Source organism: Simochromis diagramma, unplaced genomic scaffold (genome assembly GCF_900408965.1).
Source record: "Simochromis diagramma unplaced genomic scaffold, fSimDia1.1 OVJJ01000565.1, whole genome shotgun sequence".
In the NCBI taxonomy this organism is placed as follows: domain Eukaryota; kingdom Metazoa; phylum Chordata; class Actinopteri; order Cichliformes; family Cichlidae; genus Simochromis; species Simochromis diagramma.
In genome coordinates, this window is record NW_024387304.1 from 3,461,641 (window position 1) to 3,477,504 (window position 15,864).

At 41.8% G+C, this 15,864-nt stretch overlaps 1 protein-coding gene across 3 annotated transcripts; it reads right to left on the minus strand.

Annotated features, from left to right (window-relative positions):
• Positions 1–55: 55 nt before the first annotated feature.
• On the minus strand, positions 56–13,197 carry LOC120716731 (sterile alpha motif domain-containing protein 3-like). Of its 3 annotated transcripts, XM_040004335.1 has the most exons (4): positions 13,003–13,197; positions 2,186–3,522; positions 1,207–1,296; positions 56–1,122 (listed from the first exon to the last, which is right to left on the minus strand). In XM_040004335.1, the coding sequence occupies exons 2-4, from the start codon at positions 2,288–2,290 to the stop codon at positions 832–834; spliced, it is 486 nt and encodes a 161-aa protein (XP_039860269.1). In that variant the 5' UTR covers positions 2,291–3,522; positions 13,003–13,197; the 3' UTR covers positions 56–831. The 3 variants fall into 3 exon arrangements, with proteins under 3 accessions (XP_039860269.1, XP_039860268.1, XP_039860267.1); XM_040004333.1 differs by lacking the exons at positions 56–1,122; positions 1,207–1,296 and adding an exon at positions 9,299–9,393; XM_040004334.1 differs by lacking the exons at positions 56–1,122; positions 1,207–1,296 and having other exon boundaries at positions 2,182–3,522.
• Positions 13,198–15,864: the final 2,667 nt, after the last annotated feature.

Sequence of the window (15,864 nt, forward strand, 5' to 3'; positions counted from 1 at the left end):
CATTAGTTGAGTTAATCTAACTTACTTTTTTACATATATCCTACTCACAATTATCCATGCAAACATAGCCATTTAAATTATTCCAACTGATGAAACAGTTTATTGCATAACATTTTTGAAGAAATACACTTCTGTGTCATACAACATAAATCAAACATTACAGCAGCCCTTTAATTATAAATGAGTGGGCAAAAACAATGTATTTCAGTACAATTCCTCCACAAACAACCTCAGTAACAAAAGAAAATGTAACATGTTTATTACCTGGACAAGGTGTGTTGAATCAGAAGCTAAAACATACCAATTTACTTTTTTTTTACTTACTTTAGTTTTTCTTACTCCACAATGGTGTCTACAACTTCTGATTAATTGAACATACCAGCCAATCAACAGTGTTTAGTTATTAATAGAAACAAGCAGAGCAGTGGGGCCTGATGACCGACTTTGCGAACCACTATAAAGATTTGTAAAGGTATATTAAATAAAGCAGCAAATATATATATACACATACACATATATACACATATAAAATCTTCCAAATAACAATAATTTTAAATCACACCCTTCTAAAATACCTCAGAAAACAAACATTGCAACGTAAGGCAATTTGTTTTTGCAAATCTGCTTATTATTAAACATTAACTTTAACCTATCAACTTGGTAAATATCACAGAATCAAGAAAATTACAAAACATTTTAATATTTAACAACGCAACAATCCAAAGGTAAGGTTATACGCATTATGAACTCTCAAAACTACACTTGTCTAAGACTGCATAAAAAACAGAAGCATCAACACATCTGAATATTGCAGCCTAAATTACATTTGTTTTATGACAGAAGTTTGTACTTAAGAGACATTACCCATGGGCTGGCTTTAAGCCCATCAAGTCCCAGAAACACCTTCTGGAATACCTCTAGAGTGTTCTTTACTTGTTTGGGGTAGCTCAGATTGAGAGCGTATATAAGTCCCATCATTAAGGCACACGCTCTGGGCACATCAAGGTCTTCCAGGACAGCTGTTCCTTCAATCACAATTTTAGCGACGGCTGGAAGAGACACTGCTGCACGTCTGGTGACTACGATCTTTACCACTTCTTCTGGGAACTGTTCTTCACCATCCTGGCAAGTAGGTTAAAAAGAAACATGTCGGTATTTTATGTGCCATTTAAAAATATAACACAAAACAATGTGATATTTACCTACCAGCTGTTCTCTGAAGAGATCCTCTTCTTTCTCTTTCAGATACACCATCAGGCAACGGATTGCGACCTCTCTTCTTGTTTCCACCGAACTCTGGAGAATAAAAAAAGTTTACTAGGCGAAAAGTCAAACATATTACATTTATAGGACTAGCGTTTTGCTAATTATTGATTTAATTTTTGTTTTTAACAAATAAACAATTAAATTTTTATAACTTGAATTTAATCTGTTACATACTGTCCTGCTTTCAATGCACCCTTTGCTAGCAGTAGGATAAGGTGAGTGAAAGTAAATATAACCTAGATTTGGAGACCATTTCAAACAGTTTTTGTTGAGTTCTATGGATTCAACTATAATAGTTATATGTGAGATATGTGATGCAGAACTGGAAAAAGCCACCTGTGGACAAGTCTTGTAATGATGTGATTAAAATATTAAAAGCTCCTATCTACCCTCTTTAATGTATTTGTGTAACTTGTCTTCCTCATAAACGTTTATTGTGCAGTTGATGAAGATACTTGTAATACTCCAAATTATTACCTCAGTTTTTTCTCCTCACATTATTTGTAATATGACCCATACTTACCTTAATGTATTGTCAAGTTATATGTGACATGGAAAGTACCTATTTAAATTTACCCACTTCAGTTTGCAATTATGTGACCAAAAGTTACATTAATGTCTTTTCATCTCACTTATGAGGTGCAAAATACTTATGCATCTGAGTTTTACTTTTTCTCTTCAATCTGAGTTACCAAGTTACAAATACATCACTATATCCTTGACTCTTACAACAAAGAAAACAGACAAATATATTTTGAGTGATGTTTTCTTTAGCAAATTTTTACTCTGTCCACCTCTGATGTTCACTTTTTCACTCTTCAGTAAAAGATAGCCAACAATGCTCCTGAGATAATGAATTAGATAATTAACTTTTAAGGTGTGTAAGATTATCAATTATATTCAGCTTCTTTTTTCTTACCTCTTGCAACATGTTCCTGATGCGCTCAATCTTAATTTTTGCAGCACCGCCTTTTGAAGAGACCAGGGACATTATTCTTGTGGAATACTGGTCCAGTTTTGCCATGAATGTTGTTTCCAAGTTAACAGTGGTGATCCTTTGGAATTCATCGTTTATCTGTAAAAAATAAAAAAAAGACACAATTAAAAGCACAATGTGTTAATGTAATGCACAATGTCACAATTATAAGTTATCCTATAAATTATTTAATAAAATCACCTGTGCTGCATCAAAAAGCGCAGGCCATCTACTTCTGAAGTCATTCACAGGTGGTGCCAGATTAACAACTTCCTGTCTGCGATTCGAGAATGTTTTGGCCATTTTTTCACTGATGATCCGATAGTTGTTCCTCTTCTTCACTTCATCAAGAAGTTCCAATCTTTCCTTTTCCAAGCTTTCCTCTGTTTCTCCTTGTGGGTGAGGTGGCAAATAGTTCACCTCAGCCTTTCTTGGCTTTTTGAGATTCTTTGAAGGTGTCTTCTCATGTGCTTGCTTTCTTTTGAGAGAGTTCACATCCAGCTCAGGGCACCCAAGCCCTCTGAGTTTACTTCTGTAATTGCCCATTTTATATTTCAGTCTTTGTTGCCATCCATAGCATCCATTATAGGATCCCGGTTCTTTAAGGCAAGGATGTTGTTGAACAAGTGCTTCAGCTACATCTGCTAATTGTGCAGATGTTGGGTAGGCAACATACTGAAAGATCATTTCAGCCAGTTTCTGAAGGAAGTCTGGAAGAAGTGGAGTAAAGTTAAGTTTAGTTCCATCCTTTTTGAAAGTTTCATTTCCTGAAGCAAGTAAAAGCTCTGTGTCATAAGCAAAGCGAGGAACAGAAAAATTGGTAGGCCAGCGCTGTAAACGCCGACTCAAATGTTCAGGTGAGGAAAGAATGACTGTATCCTGAGATCCAGATGAGCAACTGGTGCCACAGGACACACTTGATGTCTCTAAGACTGATGTCTCTGAAATTGCTGAAGCATTGACCAAGGTCTCTGATGCAGATTTGAAGGAACTGTCTACATCACTAAATGTCAGAGTAATTGTGGGAGGTTCAATAATCTGAACCACCTTAAGTGTGTCCTTGTCCTTGATATCACCTGTTGATGTCAGAGAAAAATATTCTTCTCCAAAGTCAGCATCCTTATAGTGCAAAGTAAACTTCCCATCAACCTCAAAAGTCTCTTTCACAATAGATTCAAGTTCTTCCACTGTTCCAGGGATTCCATGTGGTAAGTCCAGTTTTCGAATGTTATGCTCTTTGAGTATGATCCGAAGTTTAGCAGGATGAGACATTGAGGTACCTATATAAAAAGGAAAACAAAAAAAACAAAACAGAATTTAGCTTTTTCTTTTTTTTTTTTTTTTTTTTTTTTGTGTCCCGTTTGGATCTATAGCCATCAGAATTGTTGTCTTAAGGCCAAGAAAGATGCCAAGCGGATTTATTTTACCAAGTGGATCGTCATGGCCTTGCCATATTGGTCCATTTGATTGACCTTTATTATAATTATGAATTTATTTTATTTTCAGTTGCTACAAACGGGACAGACATGACTGGAGGATAGGACAGGGAGAAAGAATGAAAGAAAGAGAGGGAGAGAAAGAAAACCAAATGGGAGAAAAGACGGTGAGAAGGGGGGGAAGAAAGAAAAAAAAAAAAAAAAAAAGAACAAAACTCCTGGGTCACCTGTATGGAGAAAAAAAAACAGAAGAGAAAGCAAACAACAAAGAGCAACATAATAAAAAAAAAAAAACGGCACCATCACAATAAACTAGCTAGCAGTGGATATCAGTAGATACTAAATAATAAACGATATTGTGCAGCACGCAAGATAGACAGCGCACAATGTGCTTTGAGGCAGCAGCCAAGAAAGCTGTAGTCCGCATCTGTGAATACCCGTGTGTACACCTGTGTGCATACCTGTGTGGATCAGCATGCTTGCATTCCAAAGGTTTCTCCATGTAACGATCTGCTAGGGAGTGTGGGGAGCCACAGCCCCGTCCTCCAGGGCATGAAGCAGGTATGGAGGAGATCAAAACTCCAGACATCCAGAGGCCCCCAGAACACAAGAGACCAAGGAAGACCAACAGAGGGGCAGCCGCGCCACTGTCCCAGTAAGAGCTGAGGGGAGTCCCAGATGAGGGCTCACTCAGCAGCCGCGGAGCAGAAGCCAGGGGGAGTTGCAGTGACGCGCCCGTGAGCTCCGCCGGCAGCCAGCTGTGCCTGAGTGACCGAGCCCCAGGCCGAGAGGCCGGGGGCACCCCACCTCCGAAGTGGCCCGAGCGAGCCCCAGGCTCCAGGCCCCGATAAGCGGCCGCCAAGGAGTGAGCCGGTGTGTACCCGGACGCCCACCCCCAGACACAAAGAACCACCAACACACCGACACCTGAGGGAGTCCGCCACTGGCAGGGGAAGTGGTGGTGGGTGGAGATAGGCCTCCAAACCTTGGAGGGCCTGAGATGTCCCCAGAGAGGTGGCGTCTGATACCCAACCTGACATATAGACACAGACATACAGGCACACACAGACACAAACATCCATTCCCACCCTCATGCTCTCATATGCACTTACTCCACACTCAACCAACATGGAGACAGGCATAAAGAGACGCTGTACACACGGTCACACTCCCCAAGCGTACTGTACGAACCGGGTCTAGGTACCCTTGCCCCTGGAGGGGGGAACTGCACCCAGACCCAGGTGGTGTTACCCTTTTCCCTGCGGTGGGGAGAGGCAGACCGCCCCGACTCCGCAGCAGCAGGGAGGCCCCACACTCCAGACCGCAGTCGGACGGCCAACTCCTCCTCCTAGCCCCCCCGCTCCAGCAGGCCGCAGAGAACGGGGGTGAGAGAAGACTCCAAACCTCCCTCCACCCGCTCATTGTAGTGTTGATGCATGTGTGTTCTAAGGTGCAATTAAAACCCAGGAGGGCATGGAGCTACCTGCCAGAGAGCAGCAGGTAAGCGCATAGTCCCTCCTGCTGGCCCTCAATGTCTACGTGTATTCAAAATTGAGAGGTGGGCAACGACGCCAGGGGTGGGGTGTACACCCTGATGGTAATTTGGACTCCGTGTATCGTGCCCACCCCCAAGATCCTATATGTATGCGTAATGAGAGTGTGAGTAATGTGAATGTCTAAGTTGTGGGATAAAATTGAGGCAGAGGCAGCCAGAAGGGGACAGAGGGGGGGGGGGGGGTAGCCTCCTCTGCACCCTGGTGACATACCCCTACTCCAAGGCCCTGCATGTGTGGGTGGTTGTGGTGGAGCGGGAAGAGGGAAGAGGGAGGAAGCTGGAGATGGGGAGGGAAGGAAGGGAGGGGCAGGTGACCCCTCCCTGGGGCCAGCTCCCCCGCTGACCCCAGTAGGCACTCCCATACTCCGCGACCCGCCAGGGAAAGGGGGCCCAGGCCCATCCAGACCGGGGCCCAGCGCAGCAGCGCCCCCCGGCCCCACAGAGCCCGGGACAGTCCACCCAACCCCACCACAGAGAAAACTGCACCCACCCCACCATCCATTCATCTTCCAGACTACATGAGACAATAGACACCCAGGCTGAGATCTTCCTCCACCTCTCCTGTGTCTCCCCCTCCTGCAGAGAGTTCCTGAGGAGAGGAAAGCTCCTGCAAGGTGTGACAATCTCCCCCACCAGTTGAAGAGCCCCCCAGGCGGCTCGACGCACCGGCGGCACCCTGCGCCAGGGATGGGCCCCCATGCACCCACCCGCCCACAACCCCGGCGACACACAAACCAGGACCCAAGGCCCCGAGGCCCGGTCAGGGCCCCAGCCCAGAGACGGAGCGCCCCCAGAACCTCACGCCCATCCCGGACCCACCCAGGGGCAGACAGGCTACCAGGTCAGTAACCCACGTCCGTCAGCACAGACCCTCCCCTAGCCCCGCTGCACGCAGCCACGAGGAAACAGTCACCCGAGAGCCAAAAGAGCCCCCACCCGGACATGACCGCTACCCCGGGTTGAGCCCCCCAAGGAAGATGCCTCCGGGGAACCCCCCGACGCCCTAAGCCTGTCCCTACCGCCACACCAATCACAACAGTGAAGGCGGGACCAAACTATGACCCCCCACCCCCACTAGGTGATGGAGCTGATCAAAGGAGCCCAGAGCAATTGATCTGATGTGGTGGCAGAGGCTGTATCAAGACTAATGTAATCTAATAGATAATTTCTATATTGGTTAGAATTAAGATTGTTTTTATTTTTCCAGTTCATGAGGACAGTTTTCTTGGCTATGCATAAGGCAGTGAAAACCATATGGGCTATATTCTTTTCTGAAGTGACATTATCTAAGCTGCCTAACAAACACACTAAGGGGGAAGTTGGAATGTTACATTTCAGACACTTTGATAAGTCTTCACATATCTCGCGCCAAAACTTCTGCACTGGTGGACAGAACCAAAGAGCGTGAATGTAATTGTCTGGTGTATTGCCTTGACAGTGTGAGCAGTTGTTGGAAGATGTAAAGCCCATCTTGAACATCCGATGACCTGTATAGTGCACTCTATGTAATATTTTGTATTGTATTAATTGCAGACTGGGATTTTTAATCAATTTAAAGGTTTTTAAGCATACCTGAGACCAGAAGTTTTGGTCTAAGCTGACTGATAAATCTGCTTCCCACTTTGCAATAGGAAGGGATATTGATTCATCTAATTTAGAAAGTGTTCTGTATATTTTAGATAATAATTTGGGGGATTTAAGAGTAAGGAAATGTGCCGCACTTGGTGGTGTTTGTAATTCAACTTGACTGAGGTTAAATTTCTTTTTTACTATGGATTTAATTTGTTGATATTCTAAAAATCTTTTCTTGTTGATCCCATATTGTGCAACTAGTCTGTCAAATGGAATAAATTCTGTTCCCTCTAATATATGTTCTAAGTATTTAATTCCTTTACAACTCCATTCTGGGAAATTAATCATATTATTGTTTTGTAATATGTCAGGGTTGTTCCAGATAGGTGTACGTTTACATGGGATTAATGAAGACTCCGTTATTTTTAGAAACTCCCACCATGCTGTCAGAGAGAAGCTGATGTTGATACTTTTAAAGCATTCATGTCTTTTGATGTTTGAGCTAATAAATGGTAGGTCTGAAATCTCTAGATCCTTGCATAGTGCCTGTTCAACATCTAGCCAGGGCTCATCTAAGAAGGTATGTTTTGACCATTCTGAGATGAACTGAAGCCTGTTGGCTAAGAAGTATTGTTGAAAATTAGGCAGATCTAATCCTCCTCTATCCTTGGTTCTTTGTAGCGTTTTTAAGCTGATACGCGGGGGTTTATCTTTCCAAAGGAATTTGGAAATATATGAATCCAGAGATCTGAACCAATCTTGTGATGGTTTGTTAGGGATCATCAAAAATAAGTAATTTATTTTTGGCAAAATCATCATTTTTATAGTGGCGACCCTTCCCATGAGTGATATGGGTAAAGATTTCCATCTAGTCAGATTGCCTTCTACTTTCTTTAGAAGTGGGATGTGGTTTAATTTAGTTAAGTCTGAAAGCTTAGGAGAAACATTAATACCTAAATATTTAATATTTCCGGATTGCAGTGGGGCAGAGGAAGAATTATGGAAGGAGCAGTTAATGGGGAGAACTGTAGATTTTGGCTTTTGAATTTTACTCGTGGTGGAATATACCTCCTATCACCCTGGAAACTAGATACTTCTGCAGAGAAGATCAGTCATGTGTAAAATGCCTTCCAGACTTGTGGTAGAGCAAGATAGTTGTACTACTAAATCTCTAATTATTGATTAAACATTACTATCCACAACATTACCATTTGAGCTATAAAGATAAACTAATACAAGGAAGATAAAGCAGCTTTGGCTATACTGTATTGAAATGGCTACTGTGCCTTCTACGGCACATGGATGTAATGCTTTAGGGTCACCATACGCTTCCCTGCTACAGTGTATGCTGCCAGTGGGATAATATCAGACAGATCACAGGACTCAATAACTTTAACACTTCTAGTGTTTTCAAGCTCAAAGCTCCTGAAATGTTCAGAATACCATGCATTTAAGCATTTCACAATGAAGCCAACTTTTCCATTAATTACCACCATCTGAATCAGTTCTACAAAATCTGGCAGACCACCTGTTGATCCATGTGCCAGGATCATTCCAGTGGTGTAACTGGTGCCACTGTAAGACACAGTATTTGCTATCTGGACATTTGACTCCCCAGGGAACTTATTTTCCACTGCTTTCCTAATGTCTTCTCTCAGCACAGTCAAATTCACTGTTAATAGTTTTGTTACCTGTAAAGAAGGCTGGGCTGTTTGATTTCCATGTAGATGGTAGGCAATCATTAACTGATAGAGACAACAGAATGTTTCGAAAACAGCGGGTATGCCTCACCACACGCTTAAAAAAGCTGTGCTTGGCTTCAAAACGCATAGTCCACAGAAAAACAAGTGGACCAAAAGCTTTTATGAGTTGTGGATAGTGCTCTAGGAAATGGTGTTTTGGAATCAGTCTTTCCTGTGGGAAAGCTTCCTGAAATCTTTGCCGATGCTCGAAAATCTTGCTGTCAAGAAAACAAATGGTTGAATCTGTATGAACAGATGAAAGGATAAGTTCAACTATATCCTTAAGGTTGAGAAGGAGCAGCCATGTTGGTTCATTCTCTGGTATTTTTTCCCCAACTATAAGGGGGAGGAGGCGAAGCAAAGCCCAGTTTTCATGCGCATTCCCCCCAACAGTTTTTTTTGTTGCAAAATTCAATGGAACTGGTTGTGGGGCATCAGTTTTATCAGCCCATCTGTATGGAAACTGTTTAATTGATTTGTTAAGCTCATCCAAAGTAAAATACTTTCCCTTGATTAAGGTACTAAGGCAAAGTGCTAATTCCAAAGGTACAATACCTTCAAAGAGATCATGTAGCAAATCTGGCGGATAGCCAGTTAAAACATCGAAATGTTTTAGGTTTTCGGTCAGTGGGCAAAGTTTTTTTACTCCGTAACAGTGAGACTGACTTTTATCTCCTTTTGCAGTGTCAACATGTACCCTGTGTTCTTGTATTGTTCTTTGACTAAATGCTCCACTTCGAACGTCACTTACTTGGATTTGGGTTCGTTCTCCAAGACAAAACCTGCAGACATATGCACTTGAGAAACTCTCCACAAATCCTCCGAGAGAGTGTGCACCAAGGTTGTCTGCAACAACACAAAACACAGTACCTTTGACGCATATGCCTAATGAGGGAATGTAAAGTCCTTCTTCTTCTAGGCATGCAAGATCTTTCAAGAGTGGCTCAAAGACAGCACTGTAACCAAACTGTTTTATATCATCAGATTTGCATAGAATGGCTAGGTAGATTGATGTCAGTGAGGACCTGAGCAATGGTGGTACATTAGCCAAAACCCAATACACTGCTGTAATTTTGTGCTTTTTTCTTGAGGTACCAAGTGGATTACACACTTCAAACTCATCCACATACAAAATGAGGGAAATGGCTGGACTCTCTTCTGATAACAGTTGATTATTTTTAAAATTAGTGCCATGATGAAATGACATGTATTGTGTTTCAGAGCTATAATCCATTTCTGAGGTCTGTGTAAGGAAATCTTGGATCTCTTTTTTTTTCAAGACTTCATTCAGCGACTTTAAAACAGGTACATACTGGAAACTTCTCTGTTCCCCAACACTAAGCAAATACTCAGTGGGTTCTACCAAACAAAAATGCTCCTTGAAATATTGGCTTCTTTTGTAAGAGGTAGAAAGAGGACCTTTATTTCCAAAAGCCAATGTGATTGGGTTGCACTGACAGAGGTCTGCAACCATATCTGAAATCACTAAATCATCAAAGGCACAATTATGCTTCTTTAGGCTTAACTGTAAAATCTCTTTTAGAATAGGACCTGAAGCAGAGGAAGAAATGAATTGTAACTGTTCAACTAACTCATCAATACACTTGTGAGAAACATTGTATATACTTTCCAGTTTTAGTAGTAGGTGGGCTAAATGTTTCTCAATTAAATTAGGCAATTCACCAATTTCTTCATCCTCTGCATTTGCTTCATCTTCACTCAATGGATTTTCAATATGTTCCTCAAGAGGATCATCTCCTGTATTCAAACGATTGACACACCTCTGTATCAGCTCAGGCTTGAAGTCATCCAATGAGTGAGGATTGTGTTTTCGGTTCCTATGAGAAGCATATGTTCCATGAACGTTTGTTTTGAAGTTACAGTTTTCAAAAACACAAGCGACAGTTTCCAGTTTTTTTAAATGGTGCCCAATATGCTTAAAATATTCCCTTTGAGTTGAAAATGTGCTTAAAGAGCAACATGGACATTTGAAAGACAAGACTTCTGAGCATGTCATTGTATCAGAGGATGAATGGCTTCTTGATAAATGGGTTCGCAAGCTATTCCATGTTTTAAATGAGCAGTAACAATCCCAGTATAGACAAGGCATAAATAGTTCACCATGGCTATGTCTAAGCCTGTAATGCTTTAAGAGCTGATTCCTTCTTGGTGTTTCAAATTTGCAAATTTTGCAAGTCCAGTGCATTTTGAAATTTATTGCAACTTTTGGTAATGCAAAGACTTATCGAGGCTTTTGAGTTAACAAGTTATTTTAAGTATAAAACCTTCTCTAAAACACTACAATGAAACACTGAAAAGATGAATCCAAAATTCAAAAATAATAAAATAAATCTACAGACTGTAGTTTAAAATTGGAAAAATTGTGTCATATCCAAATGTGTGAGAGAATTTTCTATTTAATTATTTAAAGACCACTGTTGACATGCCACAATACCACACTTCACATTATGCTTACAATTACAGAAGGTAACGAAAGCAATTCGTGTGTGCACACACAAAATTTAGTTTTTTCTTGCTAGGTCAACTAACTTTAACCTCAGGCATATATCACATTCGAGCTTAAAATATCAATACATCTCACATAAATACTCTGGCATAAATTCACCACATTTCACTCTGTCAGTAATTAGTTACCTCACCCAAGACCGTCGAAACACAAATTTACTCTGACACCATGGTAAAAATGCAGGCAGCTACTGACTGGTTAATTTGAACATATACAGGTTCAAATTGAACATGCTCTGCTGTCTGCAAGGTCTATCAGCTAACCAACATGTCCGGCTGGATAACCACTGCTCATCTACCATCACAATGAACACCGGTGTACCACAAGGCTGTGTGATGAGCCCTTTCCTCTACTCCCTCTTCACCCACGACTGCAGACCTGCTGATGGTTCCAACACCATCATTAAGTTTGCAGATGACACCACGGTGATTGGCCTCATCAGTGACAACGATGAGGCCGCCTACAGGGAAGAGGTGGATCGTCTGGCTGAGTGGTGCGACACAAACAACCTGCTGCTTAACACCGAGAAGACCAAGGAGCTCATCGTGGACTACAGGAGGAATGCTGACCCACATCCACCCATCCACATTAAGGGGACGGCTGTGGAGCGTGTGAGCAGCTTCAAGTTCCTGGGAGTCCACATCTCCGAGGATCTCACCTGGACGACCAACTGCTCCAAGCTGGTCAAGAAGGCTCACCAGCGCCTCTTCTTCTTGAGGACTCTGAGGAAGAACCACCTGTCCTCAGACATCCTGGTGAACTTCTATCGCTGCACCATCGAGAGCATCCTGACCAACTGTATAACAGTCTGGTACGGGAACTGCTCTGCCTCGGACCGGAAGGCGTTGCAGAGGGTCGTGAAAACTGCCCAGCGCATCGCCGGAGCACCACTTCCTGCCATAAAAGACATCTACAGGAAGCGATGTCTGAAAAGGGCTGGGAAAATCATCAAAGACCCCAGTCACCCATCGCATGGACTCTTCACCCTCCTGCCCTCTGGGAGGCGCCACAGGAGCCTCCGGACTAAGACCACCAGGTACCGGAACAGCTTCTTCCCCACAGCTGTCAGACTCCTGAACTCTGCCTCCTGACATCTGACCCACGTTAAACTCATGGACTGAACATACACACACCCACAACCACCTACACACACACACAATGGACAACTGTACCCTCAAACACACAATAATAACATGGACTGAACCACCACTCACAACCACTAGCACTAGCACCTCTGTAGAAACTATCTACACCCTCACTTATCTTAACTGCACTACTGTATAGCTCTGTGTAAATAATCATTCTGTACATTCGATAATCTTTAATCCTACAACTGTTTACAACTTGCATAGTTCCCATTTCTGTATAGCTGTATATCTCAGATTCTGTAAAGTTATTTATTTCATATTCTGTATAGTTTTTCATATTTATATCCTGTTCATATCCTGTACATAGCTTGTACTCACTACAGCCTGTACATACTTATAGTTATAGAATATTCACAACATACTTCATACCGTGTACATTATAACATACCATAATAGACCCATTTCTGTAATATACTCACATATCTATATTATTGCTAATATATATTGTAATATATCTATATCACTAAAGCACTTCTGGATGGATGCAAACTGCATTTCGTTGCCCTGTACCTGTGCATGTGCAATGACAATAAAGTTGAATTCTATTCTAATTCTATTCTAAATGCACCCTGACAAGTGACAAACTTTAAGTATAAGTGGAAAAATTGACAATGTACTCTCGTATTTGCGAGGAACGTTTGCTAGCTAAAAGAAAGCTAGCTAACAACTTTAGCATAGTAAAGTTGCTAAAGTTAAACTATGATTAAAACCATCAAATTTAAAGTGTACAAATATAACTTGTAATTAATCGATTTAGAATTCAATGCTTAGTTAACTCACCGAACACAGTCTAGGTGAAACACACCTCTACTCCCACAAAGTGATAAGAATGAAGACAACTGCTACGCCTGTGATGATACGAACATATGCTACGGGGTTACCCTCTGCTGTATGCATGGTCTCATACACACCTATGGCTAACCAAAGTAACCACCAGAGTGACAGATTTAATTGACAGATTTCATTAATAACAGGAAAAAATTCAAATGCTTTTACTTTTATAGAGTAACAACTAGCATAACACAGAGTGTCAATTCACATCATGTAGCTGCCATTGTCAGACTAAACTTACGCAGTAAATTCCTGTAACTAGTACATATTTATAAAAGACTATAAAACAAGAAACTTACCAGGTAGTGGTGCCAACCTCAGTTTTTTTTCCGTTTCTTCTTTTTTATGGCAGTTGTAATTATTTTTTCGTTATGGTCCAGTTATGGGCAGTTCAAACACGAAGGATGTTCAAACTCACTTTTACATGTTACACAAACTTAATATTTTCTGTTGTTGATTGATGACAAAAGTATTTTGTTCAATATACTAAAACATTTAAGTTAAGGAGGTGTTTATTAATGTCTGACTTTTAACATTGATTAGTCAACTCACTGAAACGTGTACATGTAGACAACTTACTTTTTTAAGTAGAAAAATGCTTTTTTGTTAAGTTCTACCTACAAACACCATGAATATTTTTTAGAGTGTATACACACACATAGACACACACATAGACACTGGATACTGCAGTTGAGCAGAGAAACAAATGTGATGTGCTTAACAGTATTGCTTTCTTTATAAATAAAAGTAAGCCGTAGTGTAATTTAGCTTGTACACGAAGCCAGAAAAGTTTATTATGCATTTGATCGATACTAGTGTAGTATGAACATCTTAACATTACTCTGGCCGCCCTATTCTTGTCACGGCTGCGGCAGCAGTCGTGTGGGGTCGAAGGGAAAAGGACCCAATCGTAGGCCCTGATGATGCAATGAATGAGCTTTATTTACATGATGTGATAATACAGAAACTAAGAACAAACCTAAACAGGGACAATCTAACCAACAAATATGAAACCATAACTCAGAGGGAAAACATGCTATGATGATATGGTAGCTGCCTGAAATGATGGTGGTTTTCCTTTAGTGCGAACAACTGCATGTCAGTTTCACACTTGGTCTAACAGTCCGTCACTGGTCTTTCAATCTCCCGCTGGAGAGCCGTGAGCTTCTCTGACATGTTATCAATTTTGCACTCAACGAGCACAGTCTGAGTACTCACAACCGCCGTGAGCTTCTCCAAGATGTTATCCAATTTTTGCTCAGAGAGCATAGTCTGAGTGCTCACGACAGCCTCGAGCTTCTCCAAGATCTTACCGTGCTGCGTTCAATGATCCCATTTTGAGAAGTTGCGACCCGTCCCATCGTTTCCATCACAGCGGGCAGCCTTGTGGGAATTTGAACAGCTGATTCCGCTTTCTTTAATCTGCGATAAGAAAGGGCCAAGCCAGCTCCGATCAGCAAGAACCCTGTTATCATGGTTCCAAATAGGTAGATGTCTTCAATGTCCTCGATCGACAGTCCCACCAGGCACACGACTCACCAGTTTTTCCACCCGTCCATCATGTATCCAGCAGGGAACGTCCCTTCAGAACACTCGGCTCACCCCAGGCTTCTCATTGAGAAGAGGGTGTCAATTGCGTTCAGGGACCAGTTGATCAAATCCATAATTCCTCTTTTAGGTTTTAGAGAACAGACCGTGAAAGTGTTCCAGGGGAAAAGTAGAAAAGTAGACGGGACTAAACAAGGACATTGAGAAGCCAAGCAGGAAAGATAAGGAGGAGGGAGAGGAGAAAAGTGCGACCGCCTTCGTCAAGAGCCAAACGAGAAATCTACTAGTGCATTAATGACATCATTCATGATTGAAGAAGTGATATAGAAAGAGCATTTCCAAGCCATAGCTATGCCCTGTCCCATTTTCTTAATAACAGAGTCCATGTGCTGAGACCATGAAAGGTGGTGATTTATGGTAACACCGAGTAGTTTAATCTGGGTGACCTGTTCTAACACTGATCCGACTATGGAAAGATTCAGTTGTGGAATGTTGACTAAACATATTCTACCTCCAATTAACATAGATTTAGATTTAGATACATTTAGAATCATGTTGTTTTTACTTATCCAGTCAAACAAGCAAATCTTGTTGTAATACGCTGGTCAATTCGAAGTTGTCACTGGCTGAATAAAACATGGTGGAATCATCGTATACATAATTTTTCATCCAGCACAAAGCAGCTGGTGAAAATCCATAACATTTTAGTTTATCAATCAAAAGATCATGATTTATTAAATCAAATGCAGCACTTAAGTCCAAGAACACAACCCCAACCACTTTCCCATCATCTAGATCAGCGGTCCCCAACCCCCGGGCCTCGGACCGGTACCGGGCCGCGAGAGTTGAGGCTCAGGTGTGAAATTTACGGTTTTCAGGGTTTTTATCGGTTTTCAGCGTTATTTTGTTATCGTTTTTATCGTTAACTCGGTTTTCCTGGGTCTTTTCATGTGTGTTATGAATAACTCTTCTATTTTTCGGTACCGGTACTAGTTTTATTTTGTTGTATTTTTCCGCGACACCTTAAAGGCCGGTCCGTGAAAATATTTTCGGGCATAAACCGGTCCGTGGTGCAAAAAAGGGTTTTTTCTGTCCTCAAACTGTTCTCCCATCAGTCTGGGTGGAGCTTTTTTCTCCTCCTCTTACCTCATGTTGTGTACTTTTGTTGTATCAGCCTACTCACTGACCTGTCTCCCCAATGTGATGTTTGTGCAAAGTGTGTTGGTTGGAGGGTTCTTTTGTGAGTGCGCATGCGCCAACCAG